The sequence below is a fragment of the Calidris pugnax genome, unplaced genomic scaffold, assembly GCF_001431845.1.
Source record: "Calidris pugnax isolate Ruff unplaced genomic scaffold, ASM143184v1 scaffold222, whole genome shotgun sequence".
NCBI lineage: Eukaryota > Metazoa > Chordata > Aves > Charadriiformes > Scolopacidae > Calidris > Calidris pugnax.
The window spans coordinates 430,276-449,806 of NW_015091085.1; the positions used below are offsets into that span (position 1 = coordinate 430,276).

Below are 19,531 nucleotides of genomic sequence, written 5' to 3' on the forward strand. Positions count from 1 at the left end.
CCCCCATGAGTGTAAGTTATTGGCAAATGTTTACAGGAGAATCTCGTATTCCTGTGTGTGAAGATTTAGTTCCACACCATTTATTTCTCGAGTGTGACACAAAGAATGCTTTGGCACTACCCACAAAATAGGTCCTTAGATGGCAATGTAATTTCCTCCGAAGTCACTGTAGTCTGGGAAATACGGTGAAGTAATGAAGTGATGACAGGTATTAACATGCATAATGGGCTTTAATAGACATTTAATGTTGTTTAACTGGAAGAAGGAGAAGTGCTTTCCCATCGGAATATTTCTACATTGAAACTCATTGATCACCAATTTCAGAGGGGAAAGGTTAATCCATCAGTTTCTGTAACCAAACGGCACTGATGGAAATTCTTTAGGTGACATTCTGGATGAACTGAGCTTTCCATCTTTGCAAACAAATGAGTGATATGACAAGCACGGTGTTCAGAACACATTTAACCAATTGATTTTCTCTCCTCTTGTAATAAGATCTAGAGACATATGAAAGAGTGTAGCATGAGCCAAGATTAAAGGAACTGCTTCGTACACGCGAACATAGGGGAACTGCATTATCAATAAAAGTACCATAAAGCATGTGGGCACCCATTCTTTTTCTTTATATAAAGTTTGTTATTGCAATAAATAGCTGTTATTGAACTGCTTGCCTTTTATTTCAGTTTTTCCGAATTTTATTTCAGTTGGCTTTCTGCGGTTTCCTGGTAAATGTTAAGGAAAAAATGTTGTGTTTTGTTATGGTATCGTTTTTGCACTCACTAGTAAATCCAGGCCAACTCTGGATTTAAAACCAGGATTTATCATCCTTTGGGGCACGAAGAAAGGTCCAAGGGGGACGGAGGGACCTGACTTCAATGAATGTAAATATATCAAATATATTTTAAAGGTTTAATCTGTACGTTTCCATACCGTAATGACCCTCATCTTTCCCTTCCCTCTTCCCTCCTTTTTCTCCCAAATCCAGCCCTGCTCTGAGTTTCACATACCCTCCTACACCGGTATCCCTCCAGCAAATGCATCAGCAAATTATAAGTCGTCAGCAAACCCTAGGTTCTGCCTTTGGACACAGCCCTCCACTCATCCATCCTGCACCAACTTTTCCTACCCAGAGACCTATCCCCGGCATCCCCAGTGTCCTGAACCCTGTCCAGGTCAGCTCTGGACCTTCTGAGTCCACACAGGTGAGAGACAACAAAAGAATTACCTTTGCACCCCATTAATTTAACAACGAAACAAATGAAGCAAATGACATTGTCTCGATGGCAATTAATCACCACTGTCACCCAGACCCTCTGATAACAGTTTTCTTGCAGCTATAGCATTTGCAGTCCCTTTATTATAAATCACAGGGGTGTATGCAGGGTTCCTGATTGGTAGCGTGCTTTTTAGCCCTCATAAATATTTCAGCGTGCTGCAGCAGCTTCTCGTGCCAAGCTGTCTCTCCTGGATCTTAACACGGGAACTTGATAGAGGTGAGGAGTAAGAAAATGGGGGGGGGGAAACAAACCCATCAAAACATGAACATTTTCAAGATCAGCAGCTTCGCCCCCGAATCAGGCCGGCTGTAACGTACATACAGAGGGGGAGTAATTAAAAGTGAGTAACTCAGCCTGTGAGCTACAGAGGAACTCAGAAAGAGGTTTGAGGTTTTTTTTCCTCTGATTTGTGCAAAATGATGGGACTTGGCCGAGTGGGAATTAATCATTTCAATAAAACGAAGTGTGTCTGTGAGCCACGGAGGAACTCAAAGAGAGGTTTGAAGGTTTTTTTCTCTGATTTGTGCAAAATGATGGGACTCAGCTGAGTTGGAATTAATCATTTCAATAAAACGAAGTGTGTTCTCAAAAGCTGGAGGTGAGCAGCAGTGAATCAGCCCCAAATGTGGGGTTTATCACTGTTCGTGGTTTCCCTGCTCTTAACCAGTGCTGTTTGTTACCAGATGACCTGGGATAGGTTATTTATCAGTCTGGGAGCTGTTTATCTCCTGGCTAGCTTTTACAAATGTGGAAGCAGAACATGCTGCTGTAGGAAGCATATTGATTTTTTGGTGGGGTCCATGCAAGTTCAGATATCTCTAAAGGATCTCTGGATTCCTACAAGATCCATTTGCGGCTGTAGATAATGGTGTTCAGTCTAGCACAGCAAGAGAAAAACAAGATTCTGGCCTGTTCATGTCAGGAATAGTTTTGCTATTGACTTGGGAGAATCCGGGACTTCCACCTAGGATTTTTTTGGCTGAGTCTCGTGCTAGTTTTCAGTTTTTCTTCCTTATCTGCCATCATAATGGGAAATGCAGTAAAAGAGCTGAAGTCTTGTGTGCAGATGTTAAGTGCAAAGCCTTTCCTCCAAGCGTGAAAAGAAGAAATCTTTCTCTTGTGCTGATTTGAATGAGTGGGCAGTGATTTTGCTTTTGGAAATTGCCTTTCTGAAGTCGTCGTTATGCAGAAAATAGAGTTCTCCTTATGGACCCCTGGCCTGACAAACCCAGTGCTGGTTTGTAGCACGGAATTACTTCAGATGCCCTCCTTCCCCTTCCCTCCCTGCTCCTTTACAAGGTTGAGTGATGCAGCTCTTCCAGGAGTTAACACTATGTCATTGAAGCCCGATGTAATTGCATATCCGATACAATTAACAGCCCAGCTTCTCCAAATAAAGTTGCTGAGCAGAGGCTGCATATTTTTGTTTGGAGCTACGTATTTATCGCAGTCTAATTGTGTCTTCTTTTGGGGGGGAAAAACCCCACCCTGCCTGCAGCAGAACAAACCCACGAGCGAATCTGCGGTGAGCAGCACTGGAGATCCCATGCACAACAAACGCTCCAAGATAAAGCCCGACGAGGACCTTCCCAGCCCAGGAGCAGGAAGCGTGCAGGTATGGTGGTCAGCTGGTGGTCAGAAGCCTTTCTTCTCTTTGTCAGAGAGAAAATGCATCCTGAAAGTGTTTTCGGGCTTCCTGCCCTCCTACGGCCCTTCATCTCGTGCACACCAGGGCAACCTCAGCTCAGGGTGGCAAGGGTTAAACGGGGGCTGGAGGGGCTGCTGGGTTGCAGAAGGAGGGCAGAGAGGCAGGAGGCTGATGGAGAGCCTTCTTCATATATTTTTATATTTTAAATAAATATATATATTATTATCATTTATATATTTATACTTATATTCTTATATATTGTATAATATATTTATATAATATTATTATTTATATATCTATGTATTATTTATATATTACTATTACATTTATATATATATTTATATTTTATATACTTAAAATACTTTTAAGTATTTATAAATACTTCAAGGGTGGGTGTCAGGAGGATGGGGCCAGTCTTTTTTCAGTGGTGCCCAGTGACAGGACAAGAGGGAATGGGCACAAACTTGAACATAAGAAGTTCCATCTCAACACGAGGAGGAACTTCTTCACTTTGAGGGTGGCAGAGCCCTGGAAGAGGCTGCCCAGAGAGGTGGTGGAGTCTCCTTCTCTGGAGACATTCCAAACCCACCTGGACATGTTCCTGTGCAACCTGCTCTGGGTGGACCAGCTTTGGCAGGAGGTTGGATTAGATGATCTCCAGAGGTCCCTTCCAACCCCGTATCGTTCCATGATTCTCTGAGAGATGCCTCTGGTCAATCAGAGCGTCCTCAACCTGCTGTTTGCCGTGCAAAAGTGAACCAGAGACATTTGGGTCTTTATTGAGGACATGTTTTGTGTTCAGCCAGAATATTTAGGCCATGTTGACTTTTACCAGGTCTTCTTACAGTACTGCATTGAGGGCTCCATGTCAGGCTCCAGTCTCATTTGCAATACTTTCAGTACCAGTTAACGCCACTGGTTTTAGTAGAGCGACTCCTGATTTACAGTGACTCGGGGTAGATGAGAATCAGACCCCTGCTTTGGCAGGGGGGTTGGACTAGATGATCTCCAGAGGTCCTTTCCTGCCCCATAGCATTCTGTGATTCTGATCTCGTGAGTCAATCCATGAAACCAAAGCAGAGGTCCCACTAAATCCTTCAGCAGGTTTGAAATGGAAGAATAGGGTGAGTGCATAATCCGAACCAAATGTTTACACTGACATCCGACCCTTACCCTGAGCACAGAACAAGCTGGGAGGAATGAGGCACCTGGAGGGACTGAAGGTGGAAAGTCAAAATGCAAAATTAAATACTCGCTCCCCTGCTCCCCCCCTTTTCATGCACGGATTATGGGCAAGAACAGACTACTAAAGAGCCTTAAAATTACCAGTCTGCTCTTGGAAAGGTTTTTGTGTGCAAAACGGTCCCTGGATTAACCATGAGAACTCACCTGGGATTACTGGGGATCTGGTTTGTGTCTAACAGGAGTACAGAAGTCAAATTCCAATTAATTCGACTATATTGAATGGTGCCTTTTTCACTAGTGGTGCCACTGAATAATAAGGGGCAAGTGTGTACGAATAAAAAGCTGGTTAAATGTGGGGAGAGGCAAGCCAAGCCTTTATGATCTGCTGTGAACTGTGCCCTGGTTTGAGGTAAAACAGAACGGTCCCTGGATTAACCATGAGAACTCACCTGGGATTACTGGGGATCTGGTTTGTGTCTAACAGGAGTACAGAAGTCAAATTCCAATTAATTCGACTATATTGAATGGTGCCTTTTTCACTAGTGGTGCCACTGAATAATAAGAGGCAAGTGTGTACGAATAAAAAACTGGTTAAATGCAGGGAGAGGGAAGCCAAGCCTTTTTGATCTGCTGTGAATTGTGCCCTGGTTTGAGGTAAAACAGAACTAATTTTCTGTTCAGTAATTTTACTTTTTGAGCTGGGCCTCTTCTAACTAACTAAACTCTGAAATTACAGAATCACAGAATCTTCTAGGTTGGAAGGGACCTTAAAGATCATCTTGTCCAACCGTCAACCTGACTGACAAAAATAGACACCCACACAACAAACAAGAAGCATCATCACTAAACCATACCTCCCAGCACTACATCAACCCGTCTTTTGAACACCTCCAGGGATGGGGCCTCAACCACCTCCCTGGGCAGCCCATTCCAATGCCTGAGAACCCTTTCAGTGAAAAAATTTTTCCTAATATCCACCCTGATTAGCATATTATTCAGAAACTGTTCACTCTCACAGTGATAAGATCTGATTATACCCCCATAATTTGTCTATATTTTATATAGACAAATAGAAATGTAAAGGAATTTTTTTTGTTTTAGAAATTCACTCTATTGAGTACTTCTGGGGTGGAAAAAATTCTTTTCACAGATAGTCTGTCCGTGGCTTTTGGCTTACCAGGCCTTACTTGGGCTTCTGAATTTTGTAGAATGCAGCAATAGTGTCAACTGAGAGTAAAATAATCTACACGCCCACCCCCATCTTTCTTTTAATGCTGAAATAATTTGCTTTTCTTCCTCCTCGGTTTCAGAATTTCCTCTCTCCTCACCCCTGGTTTTTTTTTTTTTTTTTCTCTCTCCAGGAACAGCCAGAAGGAATGACCCTGGTAAAAGAGGAAGGGGACAAAGATGAAAGCTTCAGAATTTCCTCTCTCCTCACCCCTGGTTTTTTTTTTTTTTCCCCTCTCTCCAGGAACAGCCAGAAGGAATGACCCTGGTAAAAGAGGAAGGGGACAAAGATGAAAGCAAGCAGGAGCCTGAAGTGGTGTACGAGACAAACTGCCACTGGGAAGGCTGCTCCCGGGAGTTTGACACGCAGGAGCAGCTCGTGCATGTGAGTTAATGGTATTCAGGAACTGGGTTTTAAAACTCCGCGACCTTTTTCATGGGGGTCGGGTTCTGGTGACCCCGTGCTGAGTCAAGTTTCTCAGCTCACGGCGCTGCAAACTGGAGAGGGGTTTATGAGTTGCTGAGAATAAAAGAAAACTCGGAGCCACGGTGCTTGACCTGTTCAGTCAGCTAAAGCTTAGTGTAAAATTCAATAAAGTCTTCAATAGAGATTGTAATGGCTCTGATCCTGTAAGCCAGCAAACGCTATTTTGAGTTAGAGACTTTGATAGTTATTGAGTAATAGTAAGCTGGACATGAATTATTATTAACCTTTAGCCAAGTTTGATTTTTTTTTTTTTTTTCCTCCCAAAAGGGACTGTAACAGTAGAAACGGGCAAGGGGAATTCTTCCCCTTTCCTAAGGGGGATTTTACATACTTTACTATTACGTATAAACTGAAGTGGATTATTTAGCTAAATACGTGGAGACTGAATTATTTCAGTCTTCTAAGCAAAAGCAAACTGTATGGTCTTACTTAAGCTACATCAAATATTAGTCATGTCTGCCTTGCCTTTTCTTCCTCTCTATCACTTCTCCAAAATAATTTTTTTTTTACTATTTTGTTGTGTTGTAAGTTAGAAAAGGAATGATTGAAATCTAGAATATAATCTGACAAGTACAACCCCCCCTAGCAGCACCTCTCTTAATTACCAGCATCACAGGACATAGCTAAATACTCCAGGAAAAAAAAAAGGAAGTCCTGATTCAGATTAGAGAGAAACATCCTCAGCAAACAATCCGTGTGTCAGAATCATATTTATTGTGGAAAACGGTTTTACACTTTCCTTAGATCATGCAAAATCTATCGCATAACATGCCCAGTGCTACTGAAAAGTGTACTTTCCCCCCCAAATTAAAGAACCCCACCGTATATTTCCAAACACTATGCAAAATGGTAAACTGATGCTGCAAAGGGGACTTCCATCAAGCAATGCCAGCTTTTAGTTCTTGGAGTGTGAGAGCCGTTTGGTGTTGCAGTTATTCATCAAGATATATTTTCAATTTCTGGTTATTATTAGGTAGTAGTAGTAACAGTAACAATAGCAATAATAATAAATGAAAGCCCATCACAAATTAAAATAATGGCAAAAAATTGAGATTTTTTTTTTTATAAGAATCCTTTGGGTACATTTTGCACAGAAACACCCTAAGATTTTAATAGGCCGGGATGAAATGTGAGGAGAGACTCTTTCAGTGTCAGAATGTCTTTTGGGGAAAAAAATGCCATAGGAATGGCTGCTGCAAAGGGTTGGGCACGTTTAAAAGATTAAGTGTCAGTCGTGCAATTGATTCCATGCAAACAGACCAGCTGACATCATCTGGGGCTCTGCCCAGGCACAGTCTTTATATTTGCTAATAATTGTAAGGCTGAAACTTTATGATGCCTGGCAAACCTTTCTCAATATTCAGAAATGATCCTAGTGATGATAATAAATAATTTACGCCAAAATATATGAAATAGAGAATAAAAATGCCTTGGTAATTAAAAAAAAAAAAAGGAAGAGGGGGTTTTTTTTAAGGTTTCAGACATAAAGTTTCATTTAATTTCACTGTGCCTGGTAGCTAATGTTTTGTAGTTTCAGATGAATTAAATTGACAACATGTTAGTTTGGGGTTTTCTTTAAGTGCATTTGTTGTTTCTAGTGTGATTTTTGTAGTGAATTTGACTGTACTATAGGAGTAGCTATAGTACAATAGTAAGACTCCTTTAAAAAAAAGTGCATTTCTTCTGTTTCTGCGCGATGGCAACATCTGAAATAGGTTTCTCCAGACATAAAGAAGGCAGATAAAAAATGTTTCTAGGATACGGGGAGTTCTTTTTGGCAGGGCTCAGGATTCAGATATGTTATGATGGCATTTAAGATTACGAGGTGCAAGTCCTGACTCGATACTCCGGAGACAATAAAATCATCATCATCATCATGGCAACCATCATCCTCAAGTAGCACAAATCAGGCTGTAAGAGCCGGTGTGACTCCGTGATGGAGCCCTGGGTGTGATTTCTTTTGCTGCTGTGACAGAGCCCTGCTGGGGGGACTTGAGCGAGTTATTTCCGTCCGGAATTGCAAAGGGTTTTAAGACATCTGACTCTGTTGGAAAGGCTGGCCCTTCACCCTGGTCTGTCTCTCCCAGGTTTTATCTGCCCTTGATTGCCACAGCCAGCAGCAGCTGGGGAAAGGAAGCCTGGATCTCAGTAGGGCCCAGAGTCCTGTGGTGCTAGATGCTTCTCAAATGCAACAGAAGGATTGGCCCTGAGGTGGGCGTGAGGTCTTCACCCTGCAGCTCCAGGGCCACGGAGATGAGGCTGTTCCATGCTGTCTGGAGGTACCTGAGCTAGCTTGAAGGACTGCAGCTGGGATGATGCTATTAACCTTCAAATCTTGCAGTAGAACGCTGCCACGTTGCCTCTCCTGGCTGCCCGTGCTGCTGCTCTGCAGGTTATTCCCAACCCACGGGCAGACACAGCAGAGCCGAGCTTGAAGGAGCTCTAGAGAGGTCATCCTCCCACTCTGCCCTGCCCTGGTGCAGAACTCTGCCACGTTGCTTCTCCTGGCTGCCCACGCTGCTGCTCTGCAGGTGATCCCCAACCCACGGGCACATGCAGCAGAGCCTCGGTTGCTGCAGCCGAGCTTGAAGGAGCTTTAGAGAGGTCATCCTCCCCCTCTGCCCTGCCCTGGTGAGGCCCCATCTGGAGCACTGGGTCCAGGTCTGGGCTCCCCAGTTCCAGAAGGACAGGGAACTGCTGGAGAGGGTACAGCAGAGGGCTACAAAGATGATGAGGAGCCTGGAGCATCTCCCTTATGAGGAAAGGCTGAGGGACTTGGGTCGTTTTAGTCTACAGAAGAGAAAGCTGAGGGAGGATCTAATCAATGCTTATAAATACTTCAAGGGAGGGTGTCAGGTCGATGGGGCCAGAATTTTCAGTGGCAGGACAAGAGGAAATGGGCACAAACTTGAACATCAGAAGCTCCCCCTCAACATGAGGAGGAACTTCTTTCCTATGAGGGTGGCAGAGCCTGGAAGAGGCTGCCCAGGGAGGTGGTGGAGTCTCCTTCTCTGGAGGCATTCAAACCCACCTGGACATGTTCCTGTGCAACCTGCTCTGGGTGGACTTGATTTGGTAGAGGGGGGTGGAGGAGATGATCTCCAGAGGTCCCTTCCAACCCCATATCATTCTGTGATTCTGAGCGAGATGGTGGGCTGCCATCTGGGACATCAAAAGTATAGATAACCATCCTGTTTTGTTGACTTTACTTTGGGGTAGTAATCAGTAAGGCAGGGGTAACTGATGTGGATAAAGGCTTAAATTACCCTAGTAGGACCCACCTAGATAACATCTGCTAGCTCCCCGGCGCTCAGAAAGGATGATTAGCATGAGCAGAGAGCCACAGTTACATGTTCAGAAGTTGGGTGGGTGTGATACAGTAGTGCACGTGTGATACTAAATCATACTGTGTACACACACCTACTTGGCCGTCCTATGGGTAGTCAAGTGAACTGTATGGCGAAAATAAGAGTGAGCTATATAGACCTTCACAAAGGATTGGGCAAAAACCCTTCTCTGTCACCGACTTCATTGAGTGTGTGGTACGTAGCATATATTCAGTAGAAAGGAAGTTGCATTTGTTATTTGACTTGAAAGTACTTAGAGTATTCTTTCACCTGTACAACTCTCTAAGCCAGTTTCCTGGGCTTTGGATGTTTGGCTGGGAAGAGGAAACTTGTAAAATGCAGAGTTTCAGAAAAAAAAGACCTAAAGCCCGTTCATGTGCATCCTGATAAGGCTACATTTTCAGGATCTATGCAGGCCAGCAGTAAGTCTTTTAATAAATATGGGAGTTTTTTTCAGGCGAATAAAGCTACTGTTTGTAGCCATGCGTAATATTAAGATATCATACCCGAAATGTCCAATGGCGCAGAACAGACTGTTATCCAAGCCTTGCATCCCAAAAAAATGGAATTGTAGAGGAACTGGGGTGCTTAGGGAAAGGGTGGAAGTATGTTTCTAGCTGTTTGTATCGTTTCCTAAAGGTTTAGGTACCTCGGCATGAATTGTAGTCGCGCCAGGTTGAGCAGAGCTCAGGAGAGCTTTTCCACAATGCACACAGTTCATATTATAGATGTCATTACCCCAGTCATGTACAGGGTGTGTACACAAGCACATATGTATGTGTTTCGCAAGGGGTAAATATAAATTTATGTATATTCTGGTCTTTCTGTCACATAACAATAGCTTTATTATCTTTTTGGGAATGATGGGACCTGTTTTACTTTGAAATGAACTGTAGATGAAGCAGATCCTAGCAATACCTGCATTACAAAGTGATGGGGGAAATAGCATGTATGAAACAGTAAATACAAACAGATTTGTGTCTGAATATATGATACAGCTTTAGAGCAGAAATTGCAATTTTGGGCACAATAGTCAGTGTTTGATGGCATTTTTCTGCATTACTTTCTGTGGCACAGTCCTCCTGTTACTAGTGTAAAATGTGGGCGCTAGTGAAGGTGTGCTTAAGCCCCAAGAGACATTGTTTCCTGACTGAATTTATGAACAGAACCTGGGCTGCTGCGAATAAATAACTAAAAAGCTACATAAAAGAATCGTTATGGACCCACCCAGAAGGGTTTGACACCGCAGTGATTTTGGCATGGGAGCTCTTATTTCCAAGCGACGTGTGCCGCTTAGAATTCGGCGCGGTTACATTTTCATGATACATCCACCAAAAGGCAAGGTGTTAAACCATTCAGACGCTCTGCCTTATTTATAGCACCTATCCATCCTGCCTCCCTCCTCCTCTCCCCCCCCTCTTGGAGTTAATAGAAAGATTCATGATTCTTCATGGTTGTCTATCTAGCGTCTGACAGTACCGACTGCCCTGCTAAAGCAAGTCACTATCTATAATTGATATCCTTCTATGGAATAGGGTACCGGCTGCAATTGAAGGGTTTTGCTGAAAGCTCTTAAATCCTGACAAGTTCTGCCCTTGTTCTGATTCAGTCGCTGAGCTGCACTGCTTGGGATCCCAGGGTTATTTGAAGTTGGTGCAAAAGGAGGGGGTGAGTGCCTTGCACGGGAGCACATCACAAAGTTGGAGAGCCACCTTAGAGGCACCTCTGCCAGGTAGTCTTATTTACAGTGCTTCCACTCCTGAAAAGATTGCTTACATTAATGTTTGAGCACGTGTATTAGAGGTTTATTTCTTTCCCTCCTTCTTCTTAAAAAAAAAAAAAAAAAAGGATCTTATTTATTTTAAAGCCTCAGTTTGCTGCTGGGGTCTTTATCGTTCAGCTGTTTAATTAATTTCTCTGCCCAGCGAGATATTATAATTGGGCTTAGCTGAGCTCAAGTTTGTTTTAAATATGTGATAAATTCACTTGAGCGCCCAGAAGCTAATAAGATATTGTATATTTTTATAAATCTGCTTTTTGTTGCAGTTTGTCTTTTTTTTTTTTTTCCCCCAGAAATCAGTTTAAGAATAAAATACTGCAAAAAGGGTTAGACACTAAAGATAAAAGTTTGTTTAAGAAAATTATCCTTCAAGGAAATGACTGAAGTTATTGTTAAATATTAATACAATGGCAATCAGAAAAACGCAGTGCTGCCTATTTCTCATCCCCCTTGCTGCGTAGCCTTGATGATAATTATTTTTCATTCAAAAACATGCTTGAAGAACTGCGGAGCTATTTTTTGTTAGGCTTTTCTCCTTAATTGTACGGCAATAAAATTCTCTCATTGTTGTTACATTTGATTAGATGAGATCAAAAAGCCCCAAACTGACAGGAATAGCTTACATTCAGGAATTCCTTTGCTGAGGTCCTCCTGCCAGCTTGCAATGCCCCGATGACTGGAGCACTCCCCCAGCAATCCCCAGGGCAGCTGCTCTCATGCTCCACCAGGCTCCCATATTCCACCAGAGGAAAGTTTCTTGTTTTTCTCAGGTAGCACATGTTTCCAAGATACTCATGGTGCACTGAGGATACCCAGAAGAACCATTATGTGAAGTTCCCTGGTTTTAGTTTCTTACTTTTTTTTTTTGCCCTCTGCTCCTACAGAAAAGAGGTGGGTTCAGCTCTGACCAACAGAAGTTGGCCAGAGGTCCATGGAGACCTATGTAAAACATGAGCTGTACACACACCCCAGCCCAGCTCAGGTTTTTCAGGATCTGTCGTGATATGAGGTGCCTTAACCAATGATGTGCACCTTGAAACACTTACAAATGTGTTGGATTTGGAGGTGAGGAGCTCACCACTCTCTGAAGGACTAGACCTCTTTGGAGTGGGTCGTTTTGGATGGCCACAAATAAAGACACTCAAAGTGAATAGAATTGTAGAATTGTCTGGGTTGGAAGGGACCTTTAAGATCAGCTAGTCCAACCATCAACCTCACTCTGATAAGAACCATCACTAAACCATGTCTCTAAGCTCTATATCAACCCGGCTTTTAAATCCCTCCAGGGATGGGGCCTCAACCCCTTCCCTGGGCAGCCCAGTCCAAGGCTTAAGAACCCTTTCCGTGTTAACATTTGTCCCAATCTCCAACCTGAACCTCCCCTGGTGCAACTGGAGGCCATTTCCTCTTGTCCCATCGCCTGGGACTTGGGAGAAGAGACCGACCCCCCCTGGCTACACCCTCCTTTCAGGGAGATGGAGAGAGCCAGAAGGTCTCCCCTCAGCCTCCTTTTCTCCAGGCTGAACACCCCCAGTTCCCTCAGCCTCTCCCTCACAAGACTTCTTCTCCAGACCCCTCACCAGCTCCGTTGCCCTTCTCTGGACCTGCTCCAGCCCCTCAATGTCTTTTTTTGTGGTGAGGGGCCCAAAACTGGACACATAGACTTGAAAGTCTCACTCCCTCTACTACCATGCTGCTTTTGGCCTGTGGTTTCTTCCTCAGCTCCTCTACCTGTAGGAGAATGGTGGGTCTGCCCCAAAAGGCACATTATCCACTGCAGCATCATCGACTTCTCTTCTCTGGGTGCTGGAGGTGGGTTGTGATACGGGTGAAGTCTCAGCTACGTGAAGCAAGTCCCTTCACAACCCCAAAGGGGGATTGCACATCCCAGTTTACGTGCGTCTCCAAATACATGCGGGGATTTATTTAATTTTTAATTCCTCTTTGCAGAGGCAGTTTTCAGTGCCTTTCATTATAGTTTTATTTGGCTGCAGTGCGGTAAGACGGAGAAGGTTCAGCCTGTTCACAGGCTGGTTGTGCGTGGCTGTGACAGGCTCTGCCCTGAAAGGTTCAGAAATGTTTCCTTTAAATTGAAAAGAGTAAGGAATAGATAAGAACATGAAATCCATTATAGTAATCATTTTTTTCCTGACAAAAGGAGAATGTTTTATGTACAACAGCAAAGGGGGTTTTGCCGGTGGATTTATTCTATTTCATTTTACTTTATTTTTTTGCTCAGTGGTGTCTGGACCCTAACCCATATTTGGAGAAGAAATGCAGTGGACAAAAAAAATCATTCTTCAAGTGAGACAAGCCCAGGGCTTGGGACAACATGGAGAAGGCAGGGAGTTGTTTTAGAGACAAGAGGGAAGGTTTTTTCCCAGCTTGTGCGTCTCCTCGGTGTATTTGATCTTTGTAGCTGTGATGGAACGAGGGGGAGGAGAGGATATAGGAAATAATCATGAGAAATGTCGGTCCAGAAGGTTTGTAGATCTTGAAATCTCCTCCTCGCTGCCCATTTAAAGGCTGGGTTATAATTACACCACCATCTTACTGTGCTGGGTTGTAGGCCCGCAGTTTGAAACCGTGCCAGAAAGGTAGCATCATTTGTAGGCCAGCAATTCATTACAGGGCATAGGAAAGCCAATAAGCAGATCTGTGCCCACAAGTGCATGTTTGTTTTCTCTTGTTTCCACGTGGGTGCCTAACACAGACTTCTTTTAAATGAATCATAGAATCATAGAATGATTAGGGTTGGAAGGGACCTCAAAGATCATCCAGTTCCACCCCCCCTGCCCTGGGCAGGGACACCTCCCACCAGACCAGGTTGCTCAAAGCCCCATCCAGCCTGGCCCTGAACCCCTCCAGGGATGGGGCAGCCACAGCTTCTCTGGGTAACCTGTTCCAGTGTCTCACCACCCTCATAGTAAAAAATTTCTTCCTGAGATCTAATCTGAATCTTTTTTCTTCCAATTTAAAACCGTTTCCCCTTGTCCTATCATTACACCTCCTGGCAAAGAGTCCCTCCCCAGCTCTTCTATAGGCCCCCTTCAGGTACTGGAAGGCTGCTATAAGGTCTCCCTGGAGCCTTCTCTTCTCCAGGCTGAACACCCCCAGCTCCCTCAGCCTGTCTTCATAGGAGAGGTGCTCCATCCCATGAAGCCAGTCTTTAACTCCCACTGAAGGTAACCGTGGAAGCGCGGTCGGGTTTGAAGGTGAAGTGACCCCGGAGGGACCTCAGTGCTGTTCTGGAGCCTCGGTAGCCCCCGGGCTCTGCCACGGCCCCTGGTTGCCTTCCCAGCACATCCTTGCTGGGCGCCAGCCCCCATGATGCCCTCTGCCTCCCAGCAGCATTAAAAGCCATCCTTCTGCCTCGTGAAGAGATCTCATCCACTCTGGGCTTGACCCAAAGACCAGCTGTGCTTTGGCTCAGGTCCTCTTAAGCGCTCCACTACACCAGCAGGTCAGCAATTCCCCTACCTGCAGCCTGGCTTTTGGTGAATCATAGAGAAGGGGAAAAATAATAATAATAATAATAATAAGGGTCAGCAGTTCCCCTACCTGCTGCCTGGCTTTTGGTGAATCACAGAGAAGGAGAAAAATAATAATAATAATAATAATAATAATAATAATAATAATAATATTAAAGAGAGGGATTTCTTTTTTTTTTTTTGATAGGGAAAGGTTTACAAAAAAATAAATCCACCCTAATCTGCGAAGTATTAAGAGGGGATTTAGAGAGAGAAATGTAATCATTTTTTAATTTTAATTCCTCTGTAATTAGCATTTCTTTCACGGCATTAGGAAAACTTGTTGTTAGACGGCTGCTGCTAGGGCTGCTGTCCCTGTGAGTTGCCAAAGTCATTGTCTTTGAATTGGTGTCCCTGAACGAGGTTGATAACCTTCCAGATGTTGTTTAAATAGCGCTGGGTAGGGATGAAGAGTACCAATACTCCTCCTGCCCCTGAGAAGTTACTCTAGCCATTTAGATGGAAATTGGAAGAAGTGGGCACTTGAGTGGAAAGGGCTGTGCATGGCAGGGAGCAGGGTTTGGCCTCTTTCCCTGCTTTTAATCACAAAGCAGATATATATATACTTGTTTGAAGTGTCTATTGTGCCTGAGAGATCAGCTTCTAAACTTTTTCCTGCCTTGCTACTGCTGACCAAGTGATTTGCTGTTACGTAGGCTGTGTTATTACAGTGAACCAGTGGAAGATCTACCTTGGACCTTCTGGAGTCCTGTGTTTGGTGTGGTATGTTCTGCACTGCTCTTGTCACCTCCCAGTTAATAGGGTTGTATCCATAGTGCAGCCCATCTTCATATCTTTGTCGCAAGTGCCACGTTCTCCCTCTGAGCTTCCAATATTCTGCCCAAAAGGTTTGCCCGTGGAAATATGATGTCTGGAAGAATAGAAATCAGTGAGTGCTGGCCCAGCTATTGCACGTGGAAGTGATTTTACTCAGACACAAGTGGCAGATCAGCGTACAGAGACAGAGACAGGGACATGGAAACTAAATGCAGGCATGAGTGCAGCTTCTGCATTTGTCTTTGGGAGGGCTGGGCTGCGTGGATTCATTTTTGCAGCCTCTGTTGTTTGTGTAACCTCTTAATAGAAAGGGGAAAAAAAAAAAAAAGAAAAAGGCAGATGATTCTTTTATCGTGGTGAAACAAATTCAGTGTTTTCCAGTGCTTAAACTTTTGTGTGAGCGTGACTTTTCTTCAAGGTGTCGGGTGCCTAATCTATAAAATGAATGGGTGGTGGTTCTGTCAGGAGCAGGTCCTCTGGTGGCTTGCACTGTAGGTATGAAGGTCTGCATATACCATTCTTACGTGTATTGCGGGGCTGAGATGCTGCAGTTCTCCCTGAGATAAAGTAGTCAAGCTGAAAATGAAACAAAGCTCTAACTGTATCCCTCCTTGTGTTTAGCAGAGATAAACTACAGTGGAGTCTCAGTGCTGCTCCGTTTGGCTTCTGGCAGCAGCTTTAATTGGTAAAATGCAGATTTTTTTTTTGATCAAGAGAGGATTATTCTTGTTATCAGTCTGGAGCATCTTATTTCAAGATGAAAAGGCTTCGCTGAATTACAGATGCCAACATTTTTACAAAGCACTTTGGCGATTGACATCTCAAAGAGAAAGTATGATTTATTAGCCTATAATGGCTAACACTGAGCACTGGGCTAGGTCCCACTGATTTGTGAAATTGCTTAATATGAATTGCCTTTTTGTGTAATTCAAGCCCCAGGTTTTTCAAATAAACGTAGAATATAAAGTGTACAAAACATTACATACCTGGAAAGGGAAAAGGGTAGTGGGGGCTGTGTAGGTAAGAAGAAAGGAAAGGCAAAGTAAGAAAGGGAGAAAGAAAGAGAGTGAGAAAAAGAAAGAGAAGGAGAAAGGAAAAAAAAAAATAGAAGAAAAGAAAGAAAAAGAAAGACCTACTTCTAAATCCATCTTGGTGGTGCTTTTTTACAGTAGTTTGGTTGATATCTTGGCAGGGTAAAGATTAATAACAAGCCTTGTCGCTATCAGTACCTGCTTGTCGATTCTCTGTAACAGGCTGTCTGTTCAGCATGGAAATTATTGATTAAATAAAAATTGCTATTAGATTGTGATGTGATCCATAATCACAAACAATGGTGGACATTCCTCTTTCAGATCCCAAGCCATGCATCAAGTTTTCCCTTGCAGTAATTTATATTGTGCTGACACTCGCGCCCATTAGGCTTTTATCCTCTCCTACATGTGTCAAGAAAGCGCTAAAAGAAAGAACAGCAGGGGCACAGCGGCAGGTAGGAGCTCTCTAAATTTTCAGAGAGAAGCACGACATAGCTTTCCTTCTAGTTAGCACCTTACCCCAGCCAGGTGAGGGCAATACCTCTTGAATTCAGGAACCTTTTTCAGATTGATCTCAGTGAGGGCAGGAGCTTGCTGCACAAGTATTCGTATTTAAAATTATTCCTGTCCCTTTTTTCCTTCCGTTATTCTCTTGGCTCCATTTTTATTTATGGTCGTTGCTTTTGGTGCACCCATGGTGAGGCCCTCCATGTCAGGCCCATGTGGAAAGAGGATACCTCCAGGGAGATCCGGTATGTTTTTGTGGGGTATTTTTAGCATTCTGGAGTGCGAAAGGCAAGTGGCTTTCCTGTGTTTATTTAGCTCTGGTGCTTTCTAATTTGAGGAATCCGGGGTTGGAGTGCTTCGGTTAAGACTGCATCACTTCAGGCTGAGTTAATTAAAAAGATAGTATCTCGCTGTTCTCTTCACAGCACATGTTAGCACGGTACCAGCTCTCTTCCTCCTGTGAGAGCCTGTGTCTAAAACTAAAAGAAACTTAGCCAAAAATGTTTTCCAGGCTTTGGCCACTTAGAGGAATTGTGCCCGCACGGCTTCTTTGTCCCTTTGTCTCAGAAGACTTTAAACAATATATATGTCAAGACTGATCAAGCCCACCTGGCCTGGCTGCCGGGGAGAGGCGTTTGTGTAGCTTTGGACTGTGCATTGTAGATTATTTTGCCAGTTACCAGCATTAGGCAGGATTGCTAAAAGGGTTTGGTTCCTCCATACGAGAGCTGAGAAATATAGAAGCTTAATACGCTGTGTGGGTACGTGATTTTTTTTTTGTTAGCGTGATTTTTTTTCAAAGTTAGTAAAATTAAGGCTTTATCCTTTAAAATGTTATCAGTACTAGTTATCAGGCAATGTATATTTCTGTATCTCACTATGGTCACGGTAGTTTTTGCATCACTTTCTTGTGCCTAAAGTTTCCAATATTATCACAAATGATCAAGGAAACCCTACCTGCATTATTTGACCGTTTGCCACATTACACTCATCTTAAAAAAGCGATTAATGGGGAGTTTAGCTTACTTCATTATGCAGGGCAAATAGTAAGTTTTCAGGCTTGGCCACTGTCGTTTAAATCAAGACAGTGCTTCGTTTTGCAAAGCTGGAGCGTGTGCCTTGCACACCCCCCTCCAGCGCAGCCACTTTCCCTGCGTGGATCAGAGCCAAGGGATTACCAGCCAGGAAATTAATTGCCGAGGGGATTCCGACACTTACAGTTAGTAAAAAAAAAAGCCTGAACAAAAAAAAAAGTGTGTTTTATATCACGTTCTGTAGGCGCCAGGCTCCGGCTCTGATAGTCTTCGGATGAGGGAGAGTTCCGGAGGTACGGGACTGCCCTTCAGTTTACTCCTGTGGACTTCACAGAATCACAGGATGATACGGGGCTGGAAGGGACCTCTGGAGATCATCTAGTCCAACCCCCTGCCAAAGCAGATCCACCCAGAGCAGGTTGCACGGGAATGTCTCCAGGCAGGTTTGGAATGTCTCCAGAGAAGGAGCCTCCACCACCTCTCTGGGCAGCCTCTTCCAGGGCTCTGCCACCCTCAAAGGGAAGAAGTTCCTCCTCATGTTGAGATGGAACTTCTTATGTTCAAATTTGTGCCCATTTCCTCTTGTCCTATCCCTGGGCACCACTGAAAAAAGATTGGCCCCATCCTCTTGACACCCTCCCTTTAAGTATTTATAGGCATTGACTAGATCCCCCCTCAGCCTTCTCTTCTCCAGACTAAAACGACCCAAGTCCCTCAGCCTTTCCTCCTAAGAGAGATGCTCCAGGCTCCTCATCATCTTTGTAGCCCTCTGCTGTACCCTTTCCAGCAGTTCCCTGTCCTTCTGGAACTGGAGAACCCAGAACTGGTCCCAGTGCTCCAGATGGGGCCTCACCAGGGCAGAGCAGAGGGGCAGGATGACCTCCCTCGACCTGCTGGTCACACTCTTCCTGCTGCCCCCCAGGATGCCATTGGCCTTTTTGGCCACAAGGGCACATTGCTGGCTCATGGTCATCCTGTTGTCCACCAGGACTCCTAGGTCTTTATCCTCAGAGCTGCTCTCCAGCAGGTCAGCCCCCAGGTCAGACTTCTGGGGCTGACTGCCAGCACAAGTCTGTCCCATTCAGATGGTGACACAATGGTCTATAGGGGAAGAGAGATGCATCTTTGAGATAAACCAGACTATTTAGGATGGATTTTTAGTTACCAGGAGCACCTGTAAGTTCACTGCAAATCCATTAGAGTCGGTGCATGGGATGCTGGGCAGAAACAAAATTGGTCTTGGCTCTTTTTGAAGCATGTTTGGTGATGTTCTGCTAAGAGAAAATCGTACAGTTTTCATTCCAACAGCTCAGACATGTCTGTAGTCTAGCCACAACCCAAGACTGTCTATGGTATGTATGAGAGGACAGAAAATGTTATCCTGTGGCAACAGAGACATGAAAGAATGTACCTCTGCTGCCTCTCCCCGGGGCATTAAGGGTGACTAACTTCTAACATGTGACAGACCTTTGCTAACCCCAACTTTCCTAGGATGTGGTGGGGACAACCAAGCCTAGCGCAGATGTGAAAGATAAATTCTAAACGCGTGCCCAGTGGGAAAAAGCCAAGGGAGGTCTCAGAGGAGCAATAAACTGTTGAACGTGCTGGAGTTGAAATTGTTAGAAATGTTTCTTAGAGAAGTGAGGAAGGAAGTGCCTGAAATATCTTCTCCAGCTCAGTCATGGCTTGGCTTGACTCCCC

General features: G+C 44.2%; 1 protein-coding gene across 2 annotated transcripts in view; it reads left to right on the forward strand.

Moving 5' to 3' along the window:
- GLI3 (GLI family zinc finger 3) overlaps positions 1-19,531 on the forward strand; it is a 248,551-nt gene that overhangs the window by 172,255 nt on the left and 56,765 nt on the right. The window contains exons 7-9 of one of the 2 annotated variants that reach the window (XM_014957727.1): positions 986-1,202; positions 2,776-2,892; positions 5,582-5,722. In XM_014957727.1, coding sequence (XP_014813213.1) covers positions 986-1,202; positions 2,776-2,892; positions 5,582-5,722 — 475 coding nt within the window. The remainder of the gene's footprint in view (positions 1-985; positions 1,203-2,775; positions 2,893-5,581; positions 5,723-19,531) is intronic. The other variant, XM_014957728.1, reaches the window with a different exon arrangement.